Below are 24,410 nucleotides of genomic sequence, written 5' to 3' on the forward strand. Positions count from 1 at the left end.
AGAACCGATTGACGTCTTCTGCATATATAATGGACATTTTTACCCAAAAATATATAATGGACTTGTTTTTTTTAACGTAAATAAGGGACTTGTTCTTGAAAAAGCTTTGTATTTTGCCGGTTCTAAAAACTTATAGTAAAGCGACTGTTTTCTCAAAAACTTTCTAAACATTTTATTATCGATGCACAAAACCAAACTACTTCTCAAAGGCTTAGTACTTGCAGGTTATATAACTTACACGCCACCTATTTCATATTAAGTGTTATTTTAAAATTAAAATAAAATTATTACAATTTTATTTTACATTTTCAATGCATTTATTTTATGAATTTTCTAATTTACCCTTAAGCTTTTAAATTATTAGTTAAAAAAACTAAACAAAATAATATATTAAGTAGAAGTAAAACAGAAAATTAATGGTTTGTTAATATGTGTGAAAAAAATTCTAATGATAATTTTGTGAAACAAAAGAAAAAATAAACAATATTAACAGTTTGTAAAATAATATTACAGTGGAATCAAAACGTTTATATTAAATAAATATTAACTACTCTTTCCGTTTCAAAAATACATGTTTTAGAGAAAAAAATTGTTTTAAAAAAATACATTTTTAATATTTTCAATGCATTTTTTTCAATTAGTAATAGCTAATTGTAAATTTCATGAAAATTAATTAATTTATTGGTTTAAAACTATGAAAAATAGATAATCACAAAAACTATGCACTTAATACTGTAATTTAATATGTTTTATTAGATGGGGTCTGGACTCCAACGTCGCTTGTGATTATTCTCCAGCTCTCCGACATTGTCGTGAAGGTTTTACCGACGCGTTCAAGCATCATCTCGAATTCGCTGTCATCTTCTTCTCAAGACCTATCTTGTTTAGTTTATTTATATGTTGTAGTTTATGCTTATTGCCAAAAAGGATAGATAATTCCCCTTTGCCCTTGTATTGAAGAAGATCAAGATTGAATGAAAGTTAGTTTGTGTTAAAAAAAATATGTTTTATTAATCTGTGTGAAAAAAAAAATAAAACATGTACTCCATCTATTTCATTTTAAGTATTGTTTTGGGTTTGTGTACACAGATTAAAAAAATAATTAATTTTATATATATTTTTATATAAAAACACTATTACTTATACACCTAACCATATTTAAACCAATATAAAAATAAATTGCTGAATAAAATTAATAAATTTTGTATTAAAAGTAAAAAAAACACTTTTTTGTAACGAAATTTTTTTTCTACGACGACACTTAATATGAAACGGAAGGAGTATCATTTTAAATCAGAGAGAATATTTATTAATACAGATTGGTGAACTGTCTCGAATATTTCATATTTAGCATTGAAATTTAATTCTCTAAATTTAATAGCAAGTTAATAACAATCTATTGAAGTGTTCCGAATATTTCATATTTCACCGTTTTAACAGAATCCAATGTTACTGGAAAAAATATTCAATAAATGATACCGGCGGTATTACTGTATTAGCAAGTTAGCTCTCACTTTCAGACACATTTATAATATCATTTAATTACACACTCGTGTATTTTGACTGGAACTATTGCTTGTTCCTTACGTTTGTTGCACCACAACGACCTTTGTCGTTAATTCACCTAACTTGGTAAAAACAAAAGTACATGTACTTTTTGAAAACTGGCCTAACAAAAGTAAATGTCTTTGTTGGGGGGGGGGGGGGGGGGGGGGGGGGGGGGGGAGGGGGGTGTATTGAATCTGAAATTTAAAGTAATTTGATTTTTAATCAGTTTGTAGATAATTACATGAGAATTAAGGAATTTGGTGTAATTTTTGTTAAAACACTCTAGAATCTCATCTAAAACAATGAGATTTTTATTTTTATTTTTATAACTAAAGAACTCCCTCCAAATATTCTAGAAATAATTAAAGTACTCTAAAATTTCCAACTTAAATTTTGTTCAATAACAGTAGATTTCAGAGTGTTTTATGAAATGACAAGTTCAATAACATTAAATTTTAAAGTGTTTTTTAAAATTCATGTTTGAATAACAGTGGATTTGTCATTTTAATAAAAATCACTTGAAACTCTTAATTGAATACACCCTCCTTAGATTATCAGTTATATGCATGCTGTGCAATAGAATTGCTAGTCACATATATATAAAAAATTCTCATATGTTTACTAAAATTTAGAAAATATTCTTTCCACTTAAGAGATTATATGAGAATAAAAAATACCATTTTTGAACTTTTATAGAAGACAATTATGAAGAAAATAAATTATATATATAAATATATACATAGTCTATTATAAATAATTTATTTTGCTAATATTACGAACGATCTTTCTATTTTCGTTTTATGTTATTAACACTCTTTTAAACCAAATGAATTGGCCTATTTGCAAAATTATTGGAATATTAAATAAATAAATAAGATATCACATCTTCAAATTTTGCTGAAAGATAATTATTTTTAAAAAGAATTAAATTACATGGTATATTTTTGCTTTAGAAAATATACAAGTATAAGTGTTCAGAAAACTTTTAATTATTAAAAAAAAAACTTTTGTAGAATGTCGTACTCAAATAAATTGTTGAATCAAAAATGAATAAATAAACAGACTCAATTCTGGCTGAATAGGAAATCTAAACTGAATTTCAACAGTTTTAGTCAATAATGACACAATAATTTCAAAATTTATCAATAAAGAAAACTTCAAAAAGTCATGTCAGTTCCATTTAGATTTTTTTTAAAACTTTTTCCTTGTTTTTAATAATTCCTGTTACTAAAATTTTTTAGTTGTGTTTTCTTTTTTCCAAATAACAGAAATAATAAGAGGGAACTATTTATAAACATTAAAAACGAATTTAAAAACGAAAATATATTTATATAGAATGTGATTTCATAAAAAAAAATTCGCAAAATAATCTTAAAATTAAGAAAAGAAACAATATTCTCTTTAAAACTTAATTTAAGTAACATAAAATATATTTCCAAAGTAATAAATATTTTTTTATATCTATCTATTTTCTTTGATGAAACAAAATATATTTATATATAATGTGATTTCAATGGAAAAGAAAGTTCAAAAATAATCTGATATTAATTAAGAAAATTATTTAAAATATTACAAAATATACTTAAACGTCTAAGATGAAGAACTGAACTAATGTGATAAATTAAACTTATTCAATTTAGATTTATTAGAATATTAAAATAATTATACTTCAATTTGAATTTGAAAAAAATATGTAACTCAACATTCTTACAAAATGAGTAACTCAACAAGTTTAATTTCTTATATCTGAAATAAAAGAATTAACAAAATAAAATAGATATTTTTATAATAATATTTTACTTATTTTATAGATATAAATTATGTGATGAATCAAAACATATTAATTTAAAAAATATATTAACCAATTTTCACAATTTAATTCTTTTATAAAATTATATATAGGGATGAGATTTGAAAATATTATTGTTACATTTTTTTTATACAATTTTGAGTTAAACACTTTAGTTAATTTGTTATTTTATTCTTAAAATAATAAATATTAAATTATACATAATCTTAATATAATATATTTACATATCTAACCAAACTAATGCAAGTAAAAAACTAATCAAAAATTAATCTATTTAGAACAAAAAATATTATATTTGAATTCAGAGGAGTAAATGCAATCCAATATATCCAAGTGATAACAAAACCGACTAAATATTACATATCTAAAATTATATTTCTAATTAAAATAAGATAATATTATAAAATAAATTAAAACTAAAACTAAAATATCAATCACTTATTCCAATATATTTAATTTATAAATATTATATCTGTGCATAGGTACGGGATTATCACCTAGTATAGTATCGTATTATATGCATCTATGTATATGATCAATATAAAATGTACTAACAATAAATTGATTTTGTGGTTAAACTCTTTGGCTATCTTCATTATAACAATCAGAGATTTTAGCGAAAAAAAAAAACATAAAAATCAGAGATCATAGATTTGAGTTGGAAGGCTTTTTTGTTTTGAGTAACTAAGGAATTTTTTCTTTAAAAAGAGAAAATATATAGTTTGGGTTTGCCGAGAGATATGCGCAATTAGCTTATGAGCCTAGAATTTTATAATCACAAAAATATAATAAATGTAATCATTTTTTTTGACAAAATAATAAATAATAAATGTTATCATGCCTACAATATGTTTCATTTTCGTCTCTAGTAATATTATAACTACATATCGATATGCGTATTGGTATTTAAGTAAAACATGCACGCAACATAGTTATCTTGCATTTACCGAAAAAAAAAAAAAACAGATCTATCTTGCTAACTGTTTGATGATTTGAGACAAAGAGACCAAAACAAATTAGAAGCTTCCCAATTTATATTATCACACATCCACATAGACCATTGAGATTTTGCCAAGTGCATGCATGTTATCGCTTCATCACAATTAAGCCATTAACAAAGATGGTTTAGTCTCATATTTTTTGTTTGTTTTGTTTGTTTGGTCAGAGATCTTTGTTGTTAACGTCTTAAAAAAAAGTTACACACCTAATTTTTTTTGTCAACAAAATAAGCTGTTTTTTCTCCGTATATCATCAAGAAAAGACACGTATTTAGATGGATAATGGAAGGGCGGTACCGAATCACCTTGACTTGACTTTGCGTATACCACATATATATACATACATATTCATGAAAGAAACATATTTTCTTTGTAATCAAGTTCTCAAACTATTAGCTCCTTTTATTTTTTTCTAGCTTCCTCAACAAATAACATTTCTAAAGAGATGGGAAAATCTTCAAGCTCGGAAGAAAGTGAAGTGAAGAAAGGACCATGGACTCCAGAGGAAGACGAGAAGCTCGTCAGCTATATACAGGCGCACGGTCCCGGTAAATGGCGAACCCTTCCCAAAAACGCCGGTAAGTTACTACCACTTTATAAGTTATAAGAATCTAGCTACTACCCTTAATATATATACGTACGCACAAACCCTAGCTAAGATCTATAGCCTACGATTGTGCTCTTGCGTTTTGTGTTCACGTTTGTGGTCTAAAAGTTACGAATAATCATTAGCATTTTATCATGTTAAGTGTCAACACTTAAGCATGTAAACATACGCGCAAACCGTAGCTAAATCCTCTAAGCTACGATTATTTTCTTGCGTTTAATGTTTACATCAACACTTGCCCTTAAAATTTAATAATAATAATAATAAAGATTAGCATGTTACATCATATGAACGTCTATGTTAGTATTACCTTTAAATTAATCATGGTTCTAATTCCATTTTCTTGGTGTAAATCTTGAAAAGGGTTAAAAAGATGCGGGAAGAGTTGTAGATTGCGATGGACGAACTATCTAAGACCCGATATTAAGAGAGGAGAGTTCTCTCTTCAAGAGGAAGAGACTATCATTCAACTCCATCGTCTTCTTGGAAACAAGTTAGTCTTTCTTCAACTTGTTTTTCATCTCATTTTAGTTTATACTAATTGTTTAGTGATTATTGTGTGTAAATATTATTAAAACTAAACCAGTGACATAGTTTTCCACTACTACACCTACTTTGTTGGACTTCCATGTCTTTTATATTTTCTATAAAAAATACTAGTTGCATATTTTATGTAATTCAACTAAAAGACAAGAACATAAGTACTATACCAAAGTCAAATGTCTAAAGTTAAGCTTGCGATCTACAACTGTTTACGAAACCAATCCATATCTTAGCAAGTCAAAACTTTTTCATTCCATTTTATTTTTAAAATCTAACTTGTTTTTTTTTCTCCTCTATGTATAGATGGTCTGCCATTGCTATTCACTTGCCAGGAAGAACAGATAATGAGATAAAAAATTATTGGAACACTCACATAAAAAAGAAACTCTTACGAATGGGGATTGATCCGGTGACTCATTGTCCAAGGATCAATCTTCTTCAACTTTCCTCCTTTCTCACCTCATCTCTCTTCAAATCTATGTCACAACCAGTGAACATTCCGTTTGGTCTCGCTAATACAAGTATTAATCCCGAACTCTTGAATCAACTGAATACCTCTCTAAGCAATGTTCAAACCGAATCATACCAACCTCACCAAGCAAACCAACAGCTTCAAAACGACCACCAAACCAGTTTCACCGGTTTGCTCAACTCAACACCACCGGTTCAATGGCAAAACAATGGAGAATGCTTGGAAAATTATCTCAGCTACACCGTTTCTGGTGGCCAATCTATTAACCAGGTCCCTCTAACGGGAAACTACTCATCGGCCATTAATGACGGTGAGAATTATAAGGTCGGGTGGAATTTCAGTTCTTCAATGCTACCGAGCAGCTCGACTCCGTTGAATTCATCTTCCACGTCTTTTATCAATGTTGGAAGCGAAGATGACAAAGAGAGTTACGGAAGCGACATGTTGATGTTTCATCATCATGATAATAATGCTTTGAATCTATCATAATATGTTTCTTCTTCTTCTTGATCCTACTTGTTTTTTTTTTGTTTTTTATTGAGGTTTGTAATTGTGTTACATATTTGAAGAATTTGATCTTTTTTTATCTTGGATATGTTATGCTTTAATTTTACTTCTAGTATCTTATAAAAAAAAATAGTCCGAAGAATTTTACGCTTGTTTACTCTCAAAAGGTCAGAAGATGTATTTTATCTGAAAGAATGTAAAATTTTATCCATTTGAATAAATCATCTTGAATTTTGATAGTTAAGAATACAGTTAATGTAGCAGGACATAAAAATGATTAGATGTAACTGGTCCTTTACTTATAAAAGGGTAGTTATCATGCATTCTTACGATAATTTAATATATATAAGGAAAAAAGAAAAAGAAATGATAAACTTGTATTCCCGTGCATAATGTCCGATACAGCTTTAAGATAGCTTTCAATAGTGATCAATTAAAAGTACATGTGTATAAGAAATTAAACTATGAGATCTATAGTCAACGTTGCGCGAGACACCAAACCCCAATTATAAATCTGTTCATACAGTTGTATGAGATGTATAGTCAATCTTTGTTCCATCAATTATTATTCAAGTTGCATCTATTACTTAACATTAAAGGCGTAACTTAAAGAAAAAAAATGACTGCTAACTACAGAAACGAAACATCAACTACATGGTCACACAGCTGACAAATTTATTGTATCAAAACTACACAGACTATATGATTCATATGATAACATCCATACATTAGTACACTACCGATGATAATTTCATATATATCACTGATTATAATTTTCTTAAAATCGTTTGTGAGTACTGCCAATATATGCCAGAAATGGTTTTCCTATACATCATAGGTAAAGATATTACATATCTAGCCGGTCCTGACACTATACAGGCTAGAAGCAAAATAAAAAATTGGCCATTTTATTGTTAAAAAAAAATAAAATAAAATTAAAACATGTAACTAGTAGGATTCGAAAATGGTTTAATCGGGAGGAGATTTGTTTCAGGGAAATGAACCACTAGCGATAGCTTTACTAAATTTGCGACCGATATTTTAATTATTTAAATGCGGCCGGAAGCATGGGCATCATCCGCTTGGCCTAAGGGCCGGCTAATCTACATATTCTACTATAAGAAATGAAATTATCACTATATATATATTGATAATTGTTTGTTTTGCTAAATAACAATAACTATTAGTTCGTAATATTATTCCGTGATAAAAAAAAACTGTTTTAAGAAACGGAAAAAAATGCAATAAGGACATTATTAAAGTTAGATATTTCTATGAAATTCGAGAAAGAAAATTGTTTTTTTATCAAGTATAGATATTATAAAGCAGAAGGACAGATATATTGATCAAAGAGAAGGAGGTGGAAGAATTATAGGGTCGCAACAACAACGATAATAAGGTCGTTTAGAAGGACCTTCTGGGTCAAAGCAACTACCATCTTTATAAAGCAATCCTATACAAAATTTGTTACATTCTGGATTATGAAACGTTGCGTTACATCCCTCGTAACAAGTCGGAGGCACAATTCTCGCGTTTATTCCTATACATGCAATCATGCAAAGTAATTTAAAAAAAAACACATTAATGAGCAAACAACTTGAGTCTTGATTCTTGAATATGTGACTAATGTAACAACCATAAAATATAAATAGACATACCGGAGAAAAGATCGTAGGAGATGGACATTGTAACCACGAGCGCAAATGTAAGCAACACTTTTGAAGAATCCATTTATAAAATAAGTCTCTCTGGCACTCAACTTTTTAAACTAAGCTCTATTAACAACCCAACCTCTATTATATATTCAAGACAAGATGTAGGTTTGTGTGATTGAGGATGAAATGATCCATTAATATATGGTTAAATAATACGGTCAACAGCAAATTTCTGTGAGTCTGTCCAAGATCTAAGCCTATCCAATTCTTTTTTTTGTTTCTTTCAATTTTGTTGATACAATAAATGTGCATCTTGGACTAAAAGATAAAGTCTTCGTTTGCTCATCAGAAATATCTCATTTAAGGAAATAATCCAGCAATAGTATGACAAATTTAGAAGGCTGACTAAACATTAGCAAGCTTTTGTATTCAAGTCAAAGTAGTATTCGTGTATTATGTAAACATGATGAAGTAGTTTGTATGAATTAAGTAAATGATTTAAGTAATACAATCTAAGACAATCCTTCTATAGTTCCAAACCCTGTACAGATGAGAACAAAAATGATATATAATGTTTAACAGATTGTTCGATTACCTATATAAACTAAAAAGTAAAACTATATTAGATTTTGAAGTGTGCTTTGAAAGCGCATGATTAGTTTTAGTTTACAAAATTTTGTTAAGAAAATTACAATTTATTATATGATTTCTGAATTTAAATTATATATATGTTATAATTAAATTTATGTAAATGGCTTATTAAAAAAAATTAATTTATGGAAATTAATTGAACTTACTTTTTGGTTTTGAGGAGAATAATGATCTGTATTATTCTAATTTTAAATCCAAATATTCACAAATTAGATAGGAAACTTATTCAATGTGTATTTTTGAGTTTTATGTTTTTTTTATAAATTTTTAACAGAATTTTAAGTATTATTTAAAAAATTTAAAATATATATAGCGAATTTTTCAATACAAAAAAAAATTCTAAAATTTTGTTTAAAGGGGGGGGGGAGCTTATTGAACTGATAATTTGAGAGGATTTCGTTAAATACAAAATTCAAAAGATTTTTTAAAAACTCGGGATTTAAACAAAATTTTAGGGAGGTGGTTAAAATGGATTTAGGAGTTTCAGATATGAATAAACTTTAAATTTCTTTTATGAATTAACCACAGAAAATCTGGAAACAAACCTTTCTATGACGAGTAAACAAAAACTTTAATTATCTTAAGAGGCTCATCATCACAGTGAATAATACTGCAACATATGAATCATCATCAGATCAAGTAAAAAAAATTTTGTTAAAAGAACATAACCGAACCATGTCAAGTGTATATCTAGCAGTGGGTCCAGGAACCGACGTGGTGAAAACGTCTGCGACTAGCGTTTATTGATAGTGGTTGGAGATGACGATAGTCAGTGGTGATAGCACGGCTTTATGGGATCACATAGGGTAATAGAACTACATCTAGTCGCATTCGTATTTTTTTACGGATGATAAGACGAAGAGGATGAAATCCCTTTTTTATTTTTGTGAAATACCATCTCATTAGGTGGTATTTGCTCTAACTGAATTTTGACTACAAAATTTATTTTAGATAATCCAAAATAATTCTTGATAAATATTATTTATGAAATTCTAATTTTCCAATAAGGGGTGATTTAATGGGATTTATACAAATGATAAGTTCAATAACTATGGATTTGTAAAAGGTTTTATAAATACTAAATCCAATAAGGTAAGATTTGCCAAAAAAAAAACCAGAATTCTTTCAAATACCTAATTCAATAAGCCCCTCTAAATATTTTTAAAAAATTCCGTTTAAATTTTAATATTCTGATTTTTTTTTATTTTTGAATTATTGCTAACTATTACTTTTAAAATATTTCCTTTAAATATTTTAAATGAAGTATACTGTAAAATTAATGAGTCTGTGCTATTTTGTGTGTATATTAAGTTATTTAACTTTATTTATTATTCAAAATAATAATTTAATTATGCATACTAAATATATATATATATATATATTATATAATTTTATTATAATTTAAAATAAATATTAAGAATTAAAAATTTGATATTGGATAAGAATATTTAATCACATAAAATACGAATATATATATATATTATGTATTTATGTTTAAAATAATATTTTTTTATATGCAACCTTATAATATATAACTAGATTTTGACATGCGCTTCGAAAGCGCGGGTTATTTTGGATGATAAAGAAATTTTGATATGAAATAGTATTTTTTGATTGTTGTGTATTATTATGTTACAAAATTGTATTATATCAAAAAGAAATTAATTTTTTTGTGTAATATATGAATTAGTTTATAGGTTCGGGTTTTGTATGGATTCAAGGCAAGGTATCTATTGGGTATTTTTGGACCCGCAAGTCTCTATCGAGTCTAAGTCCTACCCGAGACCCAATCAAGTATCCAAAGCACCAAAAATATGTTGTGTTTATTAGGTATATTTTCATATTTTGAATATGTTTTTGATATTACGGATCATTTTTAATTTTCAGGTTTAGGTTTTGGGTTATCATTTCGGGTTTCAGGTAAAATTTCATTTAAAAAAAAAAAAATTGGTAGTCGGATTAAAATTTAGGTATTATTTGGTTCTTCGGGTCAGATTTTGAAGTAAAATTTTATGACTCTTTGGATATTTTAATATTTACGGTATTCATTTGAGTTTTTGGGTATGTTTTCGTGTCAGTTATTTTTCAGGTTTTCGAGTATTTTTCAAATTTTTGGATATTTCAAATTTTTTCGGGTTTAAATGTTCTAACCGATCAGACCCGTTATGTATCCAAAAGTTACATGTATATTACAGATATTTGAAGTATGGATCCAGACCTGAAAGAAAACCAACTTAAACTCAAATCAAATATTTTCAGATACGGTCCAAATATCTATAACTTAAGGACTCATACCCGAAATGAATTGATCCGTACCCAACCCAAAAAATCGATGTCTATCCTTTAATATTTTGTGTGTATTTTTTAATAGTTACATTTGTTAAATTGGTGAGACTTGAGATTTTGTTAAGTTTGTGAGACTTGAGATTAATTGGCATACTTAAGATAAATTAAAAGAATATATCTATAGGATTTTTAATAGGTTTTAAAATTTTATTAAATAATTAAATTTTATCATAAATATTTTTAGTTTTAAATATTTTTTGTACCTATTTTCCAAAACTGTTAGATTAATGATTTTACTATTATGATTTTGTTTTCGTATCATAATATGCTTCCTTATAGTACTTCTTTCTTTAAACTCTAAGAAATAATGTATGATCATAAGTACTTATGTTGTAATAAACATCAATTAGTTTCGTAAGCTGCCATTTAATATTAGATTAATTATTGTTTGGAAGTAGTGTTTCTTTTATATGGATTAGTAACACTAATTAACATAATTAACGTAGTGGGTTCCTTATAAATAGGAATAGATATATTTTGATTGATTAAGGAAAATATTTAATAAAACATATTATTAATGAATGGGCCCAACAATTTTGTTTAAGTAGATTTTTATGAATTCTTCCCTTTTAATAGTATAGATATAAGAGCATATTTTTATATTTTATTATAAATTTATATTTTGTGACCAACAATGACGAAAATATCTTTAATAAATTTTAATCATGTTTAAAATTTTGGTGACATAATCAGTAAATTACGTAATACTAAAGTTATTTACAAAGAGTACTTTTTATTTTAATAAAATAGATTGAAATCCTTCGAAGTAACACTATGGTGTACACATAACAGAAAATGAAGCAACAGTTTTCACATTCTTGGATCTGTTTGTAACATCAGTAAAAGAAGAAAACTATTTCATCAAACAAACAAACAAAAAGAAGAAAACTAATTATTTAATATTCTGGAGGAGGATATGTTTATGAATTATATACTACCCAAGAAAATGGCGTGCCAAAAATACCAAAAAACTATAATGCATCGACCAGGGAACAAAGATGGAACTCACAAGCCAAGAAAAAAAAACATAGAGATTCACGAAACATGACAGTCTTGGTAATTAAGTAACAAAGACTTTGCTTTATTCTCTAATTGTTCAAACACTCATGTATAAATCATTTTGTACAACAACAATACTTGAGAGAAGTGGGGATTCCAAAACCAATACAAGAACCATCTTTGTATGTCTTATTCAAACAAATCGTTTTGCACTCTTTGTCGCCAAGTTTAACAGTGCAAGGATTGAAGCAAATGGAGGGTTCGTCCGGTGCAAAGTTGCCTATTAAAAAAAAACAATTCATTGATAAAGTCATATTAACACAACAAATACAATTATTTATGATATATTTCATAACCATTTTTTTATTAATTCAAATATTAAGAAAGCTTTTATGAAAACAAGGATATGTTTTATAATTTGGAGGGTTATTTTAATCAAAATTAATACTGATATTCATATCAGATATATCAACAATAATGTAAATATTTTTTACAAATATGTATAAATATCCGGAACGAGATACTGATATTCATATCATATTAAAATTATATCCACAATAATGTAATTTTTTTTTGGCAAATATGCATAAATACCCGGAACGAGATCAATTGTTTGGCAATGAATGGAAGAAACCACCATGAAAACGGAGAAGGTGAACAAAAGCAACATTGTTGAGAAATTCATCTTTATATAATTTGATTTTAAACACGGCTTAACTGATTTTTGTTAAGTTTTCTTTTCTTGCTTTATTAATTCACAAGAATGTATTAGTCTATTTATAAATGCACCAAATTGGTTTTGGTCATCCTTCATGTTTATAACCAATAATTTTGTATATACTCATACAATATATATAAAGTATTATATATAAGGTATGTTTAACAGTAACAACAAATATATATATATAAGGTATGGTCAATTGACCATGATAAAATTATAGACTTTTGTGATATAATTTTTGATTCTGAACCTTAATTAGAAATGTTTTCCCTTTTAGAACATTAACAAATAAGTCAGGTTATTGATTTGGTGACTATGTTTTAGTCATAGAAATCCTTTAAGAAAAAAAACTAAAGTAATATTGTAGAATTAGATAGGGGAAATTTTATGTTTACCACTTTAGTGGTACCAATTTTCATCTTTACCAACACTAAATGACATTTTCAAAAATATCTTCTTCATTAAGTGGCAAAAGACTCTTATACCCTTGTTATATATATATATATAATAAATCATTATTTAAATAAATAAATAAAAACATATTTTTTTATGTTTTCTAATTATACTTTTTCAAATTTGAATTTTTTATAATTTTTTATAATTTTTTTATTACTTTTTTCAAAATTTCTTTTTGAAAATCAAAAATTATGTTTGAAACTATTTTTTTTTTTTAAATTATATTTTTTAAGTATTTATTTATATATTTATTAGAATCCTAAATTTTACATTCTAAAAACTCTACTCCACCCTTCAACTCTAAATCCTAAGTCTAGATTAGTTAATCCTAGGGGTATAAGTGTATTTTACCCTTCATTAAAAGTGAGGGTAAAAGTGGTTAGTGTAAACATGAAAAATGATACTATGAATGTGGTATTTGTGGCAATTTCCCAATTAGATATATCAAATCCTTCAGCTTGAGTAGTAAAGCAAGGCCGGCCCTGGACCAAAGCCCGTAAAGCAAAGACTGTAGACGCCAAAAAGTATAATAAGTTTAGGGACGCCAAAATTTCCGAAATATGTTTTAGTCTAGTGGTTTGTAATCTTGTCTGCTTGTCCTTCATGGAGTTGGTTCGAACCCCTGTTCTAAAAATCGGCCGCCTAGGCGCTACGCGTCACTCTTCCGCTCCGATGTATGCCAAATCGGTTAAAAAATCAGATATCCGATTTTCTCCGCCTACACTGCCTAGACCGCCTAGGCGGTCGTCTAATCTATTTTTAATTATTATTATTTATTTTATTTTTAATAATATTTTTATTTATTTATTTGATCTGAACTTTTATAAATATCATTTATATTCATAATTTTGATGAAAATTATACTATATTAAGTTTATATATTCTATTTGTGTGTTTTATACAATCTTAAACATGAAAATGTATTAATGTTATACACAATTAAAGATTAACATGTTTTATAACATAGTGAACAATTTAAAAATTTTACCCCGCATAGTTTCCTATTAATCCCTGATTTTCTCTTTATGCGCTGGGTCCAACCCAACCGCCCGACTAGCGCCTAGCGCGTTCCCGAGCAGGGTTCGAACCCACTTTCTTATTTTCCTCCTTTTCTTATAACATTTTCCTTTTCTAATCATAATCTAACGATTGCTAAAAGTTGGATATACTCAAATTCTAGCTATGCCACGTAGGATTAATAAACCAATAGAAAAGAGCCAGCTGGCCCATCTAACCTAAGCATCCTTATTTCTTCAGTTTTTGTCGCCGTAGTGCTTACAGATTCTGGCTTTTCCACTTCCTCCATTTCGTCGCCTTTCAGCTTCTTTTTCAGATTTAAATCGCTATCCAACTTCTCCTCCTCCCACTGGATACATCTATTATTGCATTCATGATTCATCAAATCAAAGACAAGAACTCCACGAATTACTATTCGACTTCCCCTCTCCACACTATATATATACACGCCAATGTCGCCACTCTCTAATACTGCTCAAATCATTTCCGAGTTGGAGTATGAACTGGAGGGGAGCATAAATGTCTGTCCATGGCTAGGTGCTACTTCTGCAGTCCCAACTATTTTATGTTTTATGTCAAAGAAACTATTTGCATTAGGATCTCTAACTAATGAGTTTCAACCTGTCCATACCGGACTTTCTGAAACCTTTTTATCTTATTTTCTCAGATCATGGTCGGAGGAGTAAGGAAAGAGAGCTACTGAATTTACCGATCCGCTTTGAAAGTCAGGTTTCCATGTCAGTCCTAACTTTGTGGCCTTTTCTCATCCGACAGAAGAACACTAGGTAAAATTTAGTTTAAGAAACCTTCTATTTGATTGAAATCTGGCTCCTCTTATTCAGTGTTCCCAATTTGTTTATATCACAGTGCTGCAACTGTAATTAACATCTCAAGCAACATAATATTGCCCAATCAGATGATATGGAATTACTGTTTTTCCTTTCAGAGCACGAGAATAGCAAAAGTTTTTCGTTTTTAATTTCTGGAAGCTGCTCCCTACTCCACGTTCGTTGTCCCTAACTCTCCTCTCTATTATGCCGCCGGCCAAGGCCACCACGAGGTAAACCAGTTTGTAAGATCTCAGAGATTCCAACAAGTTCTGACCTTTATGGTAATGCTGAATTGACTATGATGATCTTAATAAAGCTTTTGTTGTTTATATTCATAAATAGTTATATCTGTTGGTGGAATCAGGAGTTGATATCATCAATCTCTGGAACTACCGCGGAAAGGTAATAGCTCTTTAGACGGCTTTGATGCAAGCTTGCCAACATGGTCATTGGGAGGTCGGTTGATTCTCATTCATTTTGGTGCTAATGTAAGCACTTGATAAACTTTTATTCTCACAGATTGACATAGTGATTTTGTTTTATTATTGGGGTTGATATAATCACATACCATATTAGCTTAAATAGTAGTACTGCTCTGTATCTTGCACCTCAAAATGGTCATCCTCGGTGTAGCAGGATATTGCTTTCCGAGTATATAATAAGTGTCCCCAATTGCTGGAGCCTGTTGAAGAGTAACTAATCCTCAGTTGCTGGATTTGGTAGAATGTTTAATAGTGTTTTGAAATAGTTAAAGCTTATGGCTTCAGTTGACATGATTAGCTGAAGATATCTTTCAAATGTATGCAGTGTTCTTCACGAGGTGATAAACAGAGCATCAGATGGAGGAATAACCCCTCTTCATGTGGTGGCTCTGTAGGGAGCTTTTGTTGCTCATGTCACTGTGGAAGATGGAACCACCATAGATCTTATAGGTATTATCATATTATCTGATTGATGCTGAGATTTTTAAGGGATATTTTGGAGGTATACTATGTTTTTTCCTCAAATCTTTCTCTGTTTAGTAACTGTATACACACTACTATGTTTGTCATACAAATTTAGATCCTGAGACAAACGCATGGTTAGAGCAACACAAACATTTTGTGTGATCACCTCCTTCACCAAGCGCATGCATATGAGATTATGATTGTGAACAACAGTACAGCACGGTTGGTTCTCTCACTCACGCAAGACATGAGAATTAATTTGTATATAAACAATTGAAATGTTTGGTGAGCCACTATTCTACTTTATATCGATGTGTACGGTTGAAATGTTTTGACTGCACGTCAATTTGTGTTGTTATAAATAAAGTGGATCAAATATGTTACCATTAAAGATTAAGTCAATGCAATGTTTACGTAAATAGTAAAAAAACAAAAAGAGATAATTTATGAAGCTTAAACTAAGTTAATACAACAAAATAAATTGAATATAAACAAAATGAAATTATATCCCAACTATTCACACGGTATCTGATTTTGAATTATTTTATAGATTTACATCTTATATTGCTATCATATTCGTCCGTCCTTCTATACGAGACAAATAAAAATTGTGTTCAGACAATTACTGAGCACTAAAGCCCTCCGAAAAAATAACCATGCTACTCGCAATCATCAATCTCATAATATATAGAAGTTAAAAACCCATTTTAACTAGGGAAAATTGTTTTTTTTAAGGCCAAAAAAATGGTAACTATGTTTACTAATTTCTATTTTGTACTACTTTTACCTCTAATGCCCTTTACTATTTTCGAAAATAAATCAAATAAATAGTTTTACAAATTAAAAAAAAAAATTGGAAAAATAGTAATTATTGATGAAATATCCTTATGAACTTAGTGATTTTTTTTTGAGTTCTAAAAATATTTAAATCATAATTTCAAATTATGTTCTACATAAAGTAGAATTGACATTTTACAAAGTAGAAAATGAAATCCACTTTTTTATTGAATCTACTATGTTTAGAATACGTGATCTACATGAATAATAGTACCCTAAAATATTTAGAATACACATTATGCGCTTAACTTATCGCTCTAAAACCTGTAGAAATCAAATTCTACACATTACTATAAATCTAAAAACTTGTTGAAAACAAGTTCTACAGATTTACTGTAAATCTAAAACCTGTAGAAATCAAAATCTACACATTACTATAAATCTAAAAAACTGTAGAAACAGAGTTCTACAGATTTATTGCATTCTACGGATAAGAATAATCAGTTCCGAAAAATATGAAAAGAAACTATTTGGAAATATTTAGTTTTCATATATGAAAAAGTAAAATTTTCAGAAAAAAAAATTAAATCGTGGGACATAAAGTGTATGTTTAGTTTTTTTTTTTAATTTGAGGATTTTAATTTTTTTTCTTTTATTTTAAATACTTTAATTATTTATTATATTTTAATATTTACAATTGTTTTGTTAATTGTAATTTCGAATTTATAATTGAATTTGAGGGCATTATTGTCATTTTGAAAATAATTAGTCTAATAGGACATTAAATATATGAGATTAGTCTAATGAGACATAGTTACCATTTTTTGGCCTAAAAAAATAATTTTCTCTTTTAATTATATAACATATCCTACAAAACTAATGCAAAAGAATGGAGAAAACAAGATTGCTAATAACACCATCAAGATGATTTACTTCCATTGTACCTTTGATATTATTGAAACTTTAAAAGGAAAATTGCAATATAAAAGTGATTTATGAATGCCAGATTCAAAAAAAAAAAATTGCAATATAAAAAAAGTTCTACACCACGATGGATAAGAGTAAGACGAATACAACAAAGAAGAAGACCAAACTACATTCCCCCATATTTTGTTGCGTTGCTCATTTTCTTGATTTTAAAATTATAAACATTTAATGATAACACAAATTGTATGCTGAAGGGAAAATAGAATTCTATTTTGCAAACTTACAACAAACAAAACCGGGAAGTTTTCGTCACTATTCTGACAAAATTTGTAAGAAAAAAAAATATACAGAATATTTTTAGAAATTTAATACAAAATCAAAAACACATTAGAAAAGTATTTTTTAGATCCAACATTTTTGAAATTGGAATAAAAATTCCTACAAATTTAACTCATGTATACTTATACTTCTAGAAAGATTGGTTTTATTGGTAAGAATTTAAACTCTTAGCCACTAATTATATATTACGAACCAGAATGAACAAATGAGTTAGGAAATCAAAATTTTAAATGATTGGAGTATTAACCTATTTTACTGTAAAATATTTTAAATAATGTAATATGTATTTTATCATTATTTACATTTTGCGTTCTAATAAGTTAAAATTCAGTTTAGTAATTTATATTTGCCAGAGTTTCGGATATACATATTACATATTTAAATAGAAATAACATAATACCTTAAAATAAATTAAGGATTTGTGGAAATAAACCCGGGCATAGTCCGGGAAAAGCTCTACTAACAATTAAAGCTTTGATTCTCTTGCACGTAAGATTTTGCTAATTGAATTATTATCCCCTTTCTTTTTTTTTTATTTCTTCCTAGCTAGCTCTCCTTTCTTTTTCTTTTTCTTTTTCTTTCTGCCCATATTTGTTAAAAGTGATGTTATAACATTTAAATTAACTATAATATGCTTGGACTCAAATCCCTCGGTTGCCCAATGAAAAAAAAGGACTCAAATCCCTCAACCATAACAATTTTCCTTTAAACAATTAACCCTAATCACCAGTTGCTCATATGACACGTTTCATTGTGATTAAATCTTCTTTTGTAAGTTTTTGTATTTTTTATAAACTTTTCAAATTTAAACAAACTTAAAATTATCACATAAAAATTATGCAAGGTGAAATTGATATTGACATGATTTTTCATATGTTTTATTCTACTATATAGATTAGAACTTTTTGGTTTTGTAGAAAATGCTACTAGCAAATAGGATTAGAATTATAAATGTTGTCAAAAGCAATTACAAAAATTGATGACATGCTTAAAATTCTAAGAAAATGCATGGTTTGATTATCGATAATTTGGATTATAGTTGCTTCTGTAGAAATAAAATTTTCATTGAATTCCATAAAGGATTATATAACGTAAAACTATTTCTCATGAGCAATAGATTATATATGAATTAACTAAAATACTTGATTATTTGAAATTAGTAAACTGCTTTTATGAAAAAATCAAGACTGATTTTTTCACAAATAATATTTTGATATTGTTTATTTTATTAATTTCAGTGAAAAACAACATAATTTCACGGTATCTTTTAGTATTAATTAACAGAGTTTTTAGTTTTATAGTAAGGGGACATTATTTTCTTGTACGCTTTAGGCGCCGAATTAGTCCAGACCGGCACTGAGTAGAAAGATGTATGACCTATTGGGAAGTGATTCGAGATACCGTGTGATTGAGACAAAGCACGGAGAAATGTCATGTGGTGATTGCATTGCATGGTCAGTATAAATAAGTCTTTCGGGCCTTGAAAAATTAATGCACCGACCGTTGAAACATTATGGGCCCACGGGCCGAGAAAGCGGGCGTGGGTGGCCTATTAGCCGTGGACGGTCGGGTCGTATATTTTCCCATTCTCAGCTTTTAACTTATGGATCAAAAAAAGACAGAACCTGTAAGGATGATCGGTGACTATGAAGTAGAACCAAAACTGAGCTATCTCCCACCATTAAGAATGCCCCTGACATTTTTTTCCGCTAAATAGGATGCCCCTGATATGGTTTTTGATTTCGACCAAGCAAATCATATATATGTTACACTTTAAACAGCGTTCCTCTCACTGGATCCATTTAATTTTATTGGTTTGTATAGTAGTACTCGCTTCCATCTCTCTCTTTGGTGTAGTGTGCATCGTCATAAGCTATTTCTACTATTTTCTGACAGAAATTTGACACCTTCCAATAAACATTTATTTCTGTTCTTTCATAATATCCATAGAATCCAAGGTGTCACTTGTCTGATTTCTTCTAGGATATCGATTTGTTTTGACATTTCCGTAAGTAAAACATGCTCTCCTAGATAGAACCATGGAGGCCTGAAGCGGGTAACTGAACATTCAGAAGTGTCCACACTTGTTGCGCTATAGAACATTCAAAGCCGGTATGATTCACTGTTTCTACTTCTTCAGGACACAAGAAGTACCACCCCTATGCTTTTAAACCTTGAGTTTGCAGTCGTTTTGTTAGGTAACTTTTGACTCGGAAGACAACACTTTAACTAATATTTTAAAGCTTTAAACTTTCAACTTACTAACATATGTCACCTTCTCTTTACAATTCCGTCTATTTTGTATAGAAAACAGTTAAAAAATTTAGTTGATGGGTCTTATCACTAAAAAACTCCAAAATATTTGTAAGAGTTTGTAAGTTATGATAAAGGTTTATAAATCACCAAAGTTGATAAAATTATTTATAGTAACTTGAACATGTAAGAGATTATAAAGGCATATAAAATCATTTAAAAAGACTTAATCACTTATAAATTAAATATAATAAAGGGAAAAATTCAAAAATAAAGAAATGTTTATAATATTATTTATAAGACCTTTTAAATATTTTATAAAATATTTAAAAGATATAAAATATTTATAAGATTTATAAACAACGTATACTGCTTATAAAGATTTATAAAGTAATTTATTAAGGCTTATAAGTTATTTATAAAAGTTGATAAGCATTGTAGTAAGAATTGCGAATTTTCATAAAATCATTGATAAAACATTTGTAAACATTTGTAAAAAGTTATAAATTTATAAGTTAAGTTTAAAGGCTTGTAATTTTTTTTATGAGTTTAAAAATAATGTATCAATTGGTTATAAAAGTCAAAAGAAATTATAAAAATATTTATAAGGATTTATAATCTAATTTTACAAGTTTTTATAAATTACTTTACAAGTTTTTTTAGTGATAAAATCCCTCAGCTATAATCTTTAATTATTTTTCATTTTAAATAGATGAAATTATAGATGAATGATGACATATGTTAACGGTTTGTAACTTGAAAGTTTAAAACGTTATTGAATGCCCGTTTTGTTATTACAGCTAAAGCTTCATTCATAGTTTTCCAGAATAGGGCTTTTATATCCGGTACTGTATTCAACATTCCCTAACTTCATAATTAACCTGAAAATACAGCTCTTTCTTTGCTCTTCTTTTATGATTTGTATTCGGAAGTTCAAGTAAATAAATATATATATATATCCCAGACCAACTATGTGCAAGAAAATGGTTAATAAAAACAAATGGATTAAGCAAATAACCAGTAATAAAATTATAATATTTCTACGCCACATTTACAGTACAGTTGTACAGATTATATATAAAAAATTACATTATAAAAGTTATAGTGCCAATAATAGATTTTATAAATATAATTTTTTTATCATGCGTATGAAATTCTAAAATAATTTTGCAAGAATGTACACCAAAACCCCTGATGAAGAACTTCACATACTTCGCGGATTATTTAGATTTTAAGTAAAATTAAAAAACAATAAAACTATATATTTATATGATCCTAGCACTAAAAGAATAATATTTATACATAATGTTTACAACGACGAGAATAATCAATAGAAGGTTTGTGAAGAAGTTCATGGTATTGAATGCAACTAGCCAACTACCACCCCTGAAAGCCATTTCCAAACACCGTGTGTTGCATTGCATACTCTGGTACCATGCGCTTACTCTTGTACCAATTTTTGACTCTTTACAATAGTCAAAACACGTCTGAGATTGAGCGTTAATTTTCATCTCTACAACCATGAATCATCATAAGAAATTGTTATTGGGAAAACATACGAAGAGTTACACCAGTAATATATTTAAAAGTATAATGAAACACACCACAAAAAAGGTCATAGGAAATGGCAAACGCAACCACCAGAGAGAACGCAATCAAGTATTTGAAAGAACTCATTTTGAAACTCACTCTGTAGCACTCAAATTTTTAAAACATAATATGGTTTGATGTATATATAAACAAGATATATATATATATATATATATATATACATAATTTAGTTATGGTTATGACCACTTTATTAACAATAATCCATATATGGTTAATGCATCAGGAGCAAGAAATTTTATTATAATTATGCATTGACTCAAAATAATCTAAATAAATTTTAATTATTAAAGAGAGCTTTAAAATGGTTATATCATATTTAGATAAAATGGTCCATGTTCTTAATATATGGTTTATGTAAAACTAAACAAAAGAGATTTATATTAGAAGTATGGTTATGGCCCAATTTATTAACAGTAATTATATTTTAAAGTTAGAAGGAGTAAGTCATTTCCATTATAATTACGCTTTGATTAAAAACCCCAATTAAAAGAGCGTCTATCTATACAATTACATAAGATATCCAAGTTCTGAAGATATGGTTTGATATATAATAATAAAGAAAGCAATATTAAATAAATAAATTTCTTACGAATAACAAAGGAGAGGTTACATAATAGTTAGAGGTCTCGTAACCATAACGCTTTTGTTCTAATATCGTCATATCCATAACTTCTTCCAAGTTGTGTAAGACTACTCAGTCAAACACTGTTTAATGTGCTTTGTGTTTCAGTCCTTTTCTTGTGCCGACGGTTGGGCCAATACATAAGTCCATTGGGCTTGCAACAGATGCATAACAAGAAGAATCATCGTTTTCTTCATACGATTTACAGAATAGTGAAAAGTAAGTTAGAGAAGAGAGAGAAAAGTTGAGAAAAGAGAGCTCAGAGACTATATCAAGATCGATCGGAGAAGAGAACAAGTGAGATAATTTAGCTCATAGTGTCATTATCACTATCAAGGTGTAGGAACCTTATTTTACTACCATAGGACAACTGATATTTGTAAAGAATAATAAGAACATAAATTAAAATTACAATACCGAAATAAAAAAAATAAAGAAGAATTGCAGAGTCGAGATAGTTAATTTCTTTCCTTAAATATTTAAACGCCCCGTAGTGTGACGGTTTCATGGCGCTCAGATTCTCAGGATACAACTGCAGCATTGTTTATGTTTACTATCATCGAAAAACAGAATCTATCGACCCTATTTATGTGATGCATTCTCAGACTCAAAATAAAAAAAAATACTAGCATAACTATTCTGAGTGAGAAAAATGTTTCTTGATTGTATGAATGTGTGTATTTTCTATAATGCTAGCAAGCCTTTTTATAGAAAAATCATGAGAAAAACAAGTATCATTTTTCAACACAAAAAATGAAACCTCCATGGTGCACTAATGGAGTCTTTAATTCTTGCAATTACTATGTGAATTTATTCCACATTTTGACCAAAAAATTAAAGAGTAAAATTATTTTTTGTTTGACCAATTCAAACTAAATAATATACTTTAAAATGGATTTTTTTTTATATTTTATCAATATAAAAGATCAGCATATATTTGATTTAAGTTAATGAACATGAAGTCCAACTAACAAATCAAAACCCAAATCCAAGATCAAATATCTAATGTATGTATTTGCTATTTTATACAAGATTCTCAAATTACACACATTAGACCTCCATTTCTCATTCAAATAAAACTTCATTTTTGACATATGAATACCTTATTCATAATGTTCAAAAAATAGTTCTAACAAAGGATCCCAAGATCAGAGGTGATTTCAGTGTGTTTTCAGGATAAATAAGTTATATTGAGCTTGAGGGATACAGATCCCTCCTCTGTGAGTAGTCACATTGGTTGAACACAGAATAAGTAATCTTTGTGTGTTATGTTATCGTATAGCTCACTGAAATACTCATCGAGATTGGAAATTTGAAATCAATCATTCGTGAACGAACGAACTCAGATGTTGAAACAGCCATAAGAAATCATAATACGTTATCAGAGCATTACCTACATGTTCAAAGGTATGGAAATAGAAGGTACGTGGATCTTAAGGCTTGTTGGTTTATTGAGTTGATTTCCATGTTAGATGTTTAATCATTCGAATTAACAGTTGATTAAGGTCAGTACTGATTTAGATAGATTTTCAAAAAATTATATAGTTTATTTAAATATTTCGGAGTTCATGATAAATTAGACACATATCTATAATTAGAAACGAAAATTATGCATAAAAATTCAGTTAGAATAACCATTGTCTCTCAGATTTTCTTACACCTTTATGATTTTAGAAAAATATTTATTGACAAGTTTTTTTGTTAAATAACAATCACAATTATCTCGATGTAAAAAAAAATCAATCACAATTATGTCATAATAAAAAAATATTAT

The 24,410-nt window shown here is 28.2% G+C and overlaps 1 protein-coding gene and 2 long non-coding RNA genes across 3 annotated transcripts; 1 reads left to right on the forward strand and 2 right to left on the reverse strand.

Annotated features, from left to right (window-relative positions):
- Positions 1-4,530: 4,530 nt before the first annotated feature.
- Positions 4,531-6,651, forward strand: LOC106443367 (transcription factor MYB102). The gene is made up of 3 exons (XM_013884930.3): positions 4,531-4,934; positions 5,327-5,456; positions 5,810-6,651. Exons 1-3 carry the CDS (start codon positions 4,802-4,804, stop codon positions 6,465-6,467), a joined length of 921 nt encoding a protein of 306 aa, XP_013740384.1. The 5' UTR covers positions 4,531-4,801; the 3' UTR covers positions 6,468-6,651.
- Positions 6,652-7,765: 1,114 nt separating this feature from the next.
- LOC125584220 lies at positions 7,766-10,222 on the reverse strand. The gene is made up of 2 exons (XR_007321197.1): positions 8,144-10,222; positions 7,766-8,025 (listed from the first exon to the last, which is right to left on the reverse strand). It is a non-coding gene; the product is annotated as an uncharacterized LOC125584220 (long non-coding RNA).
- Positions 10,223-21,644: 11,422 nt separating this feature from the next.
- LOC125584221 lies at positions 21,645-22,116 on the reverse strand. Its single transcript, XR_007321198.1, has 2 exons — positions 22,008-22,116; positions 21,645-21,916 (listed from the first exon to the last, which is right to left on the reverse strand). It is a non-coding gene; the product is annotated as an uncharacterized LOC125584221 (long non-coding RNA).
- Positions 22,117-24,410: the final 2,294 nt, after the last annotated feature.

This window comes from Brassica napus, chromosome C3 (assembly GCF_020379485.1).
Source record: "Brassica napus cultivar Da-Ae chromosome C3, Da-Ae, whole genome shotgun sequence".
NCBI lineage: Eukaryota > Viridiplantae > Streptophyta > Magnoliopsida > Brassicales > Brassicaceae > Brassica > Brassica napus.

What these genes read in the sequence shown, in the direction of transcription:
- LOC106443367 (XM_013884930.3), top strand. Translation starts at nt 4,802, where the DNA reads ATGGGAAAATCTTCAAGCTCGGAAGAAAGTGAAGTGAAGAAAGGACCA. An exon ending in AACCCTTCCCAAAAACGCCG is followed by an intron (nt 4,935 to 5,326) that starts GTAAGTTACTAC and finishes AATCTTGAAAAG; the next exon opens with GGTTAAAAAGATGCGGGAAG. An exon ending in CATCGTCTTCTTGGAAACAA is followed by an intron (nt 5,457 to 5,809) that starts GTTAGTCTTTCT and finishes CTCTATGTATAG; the next exon opens with ATGGTCTGCCATTGCTATTC.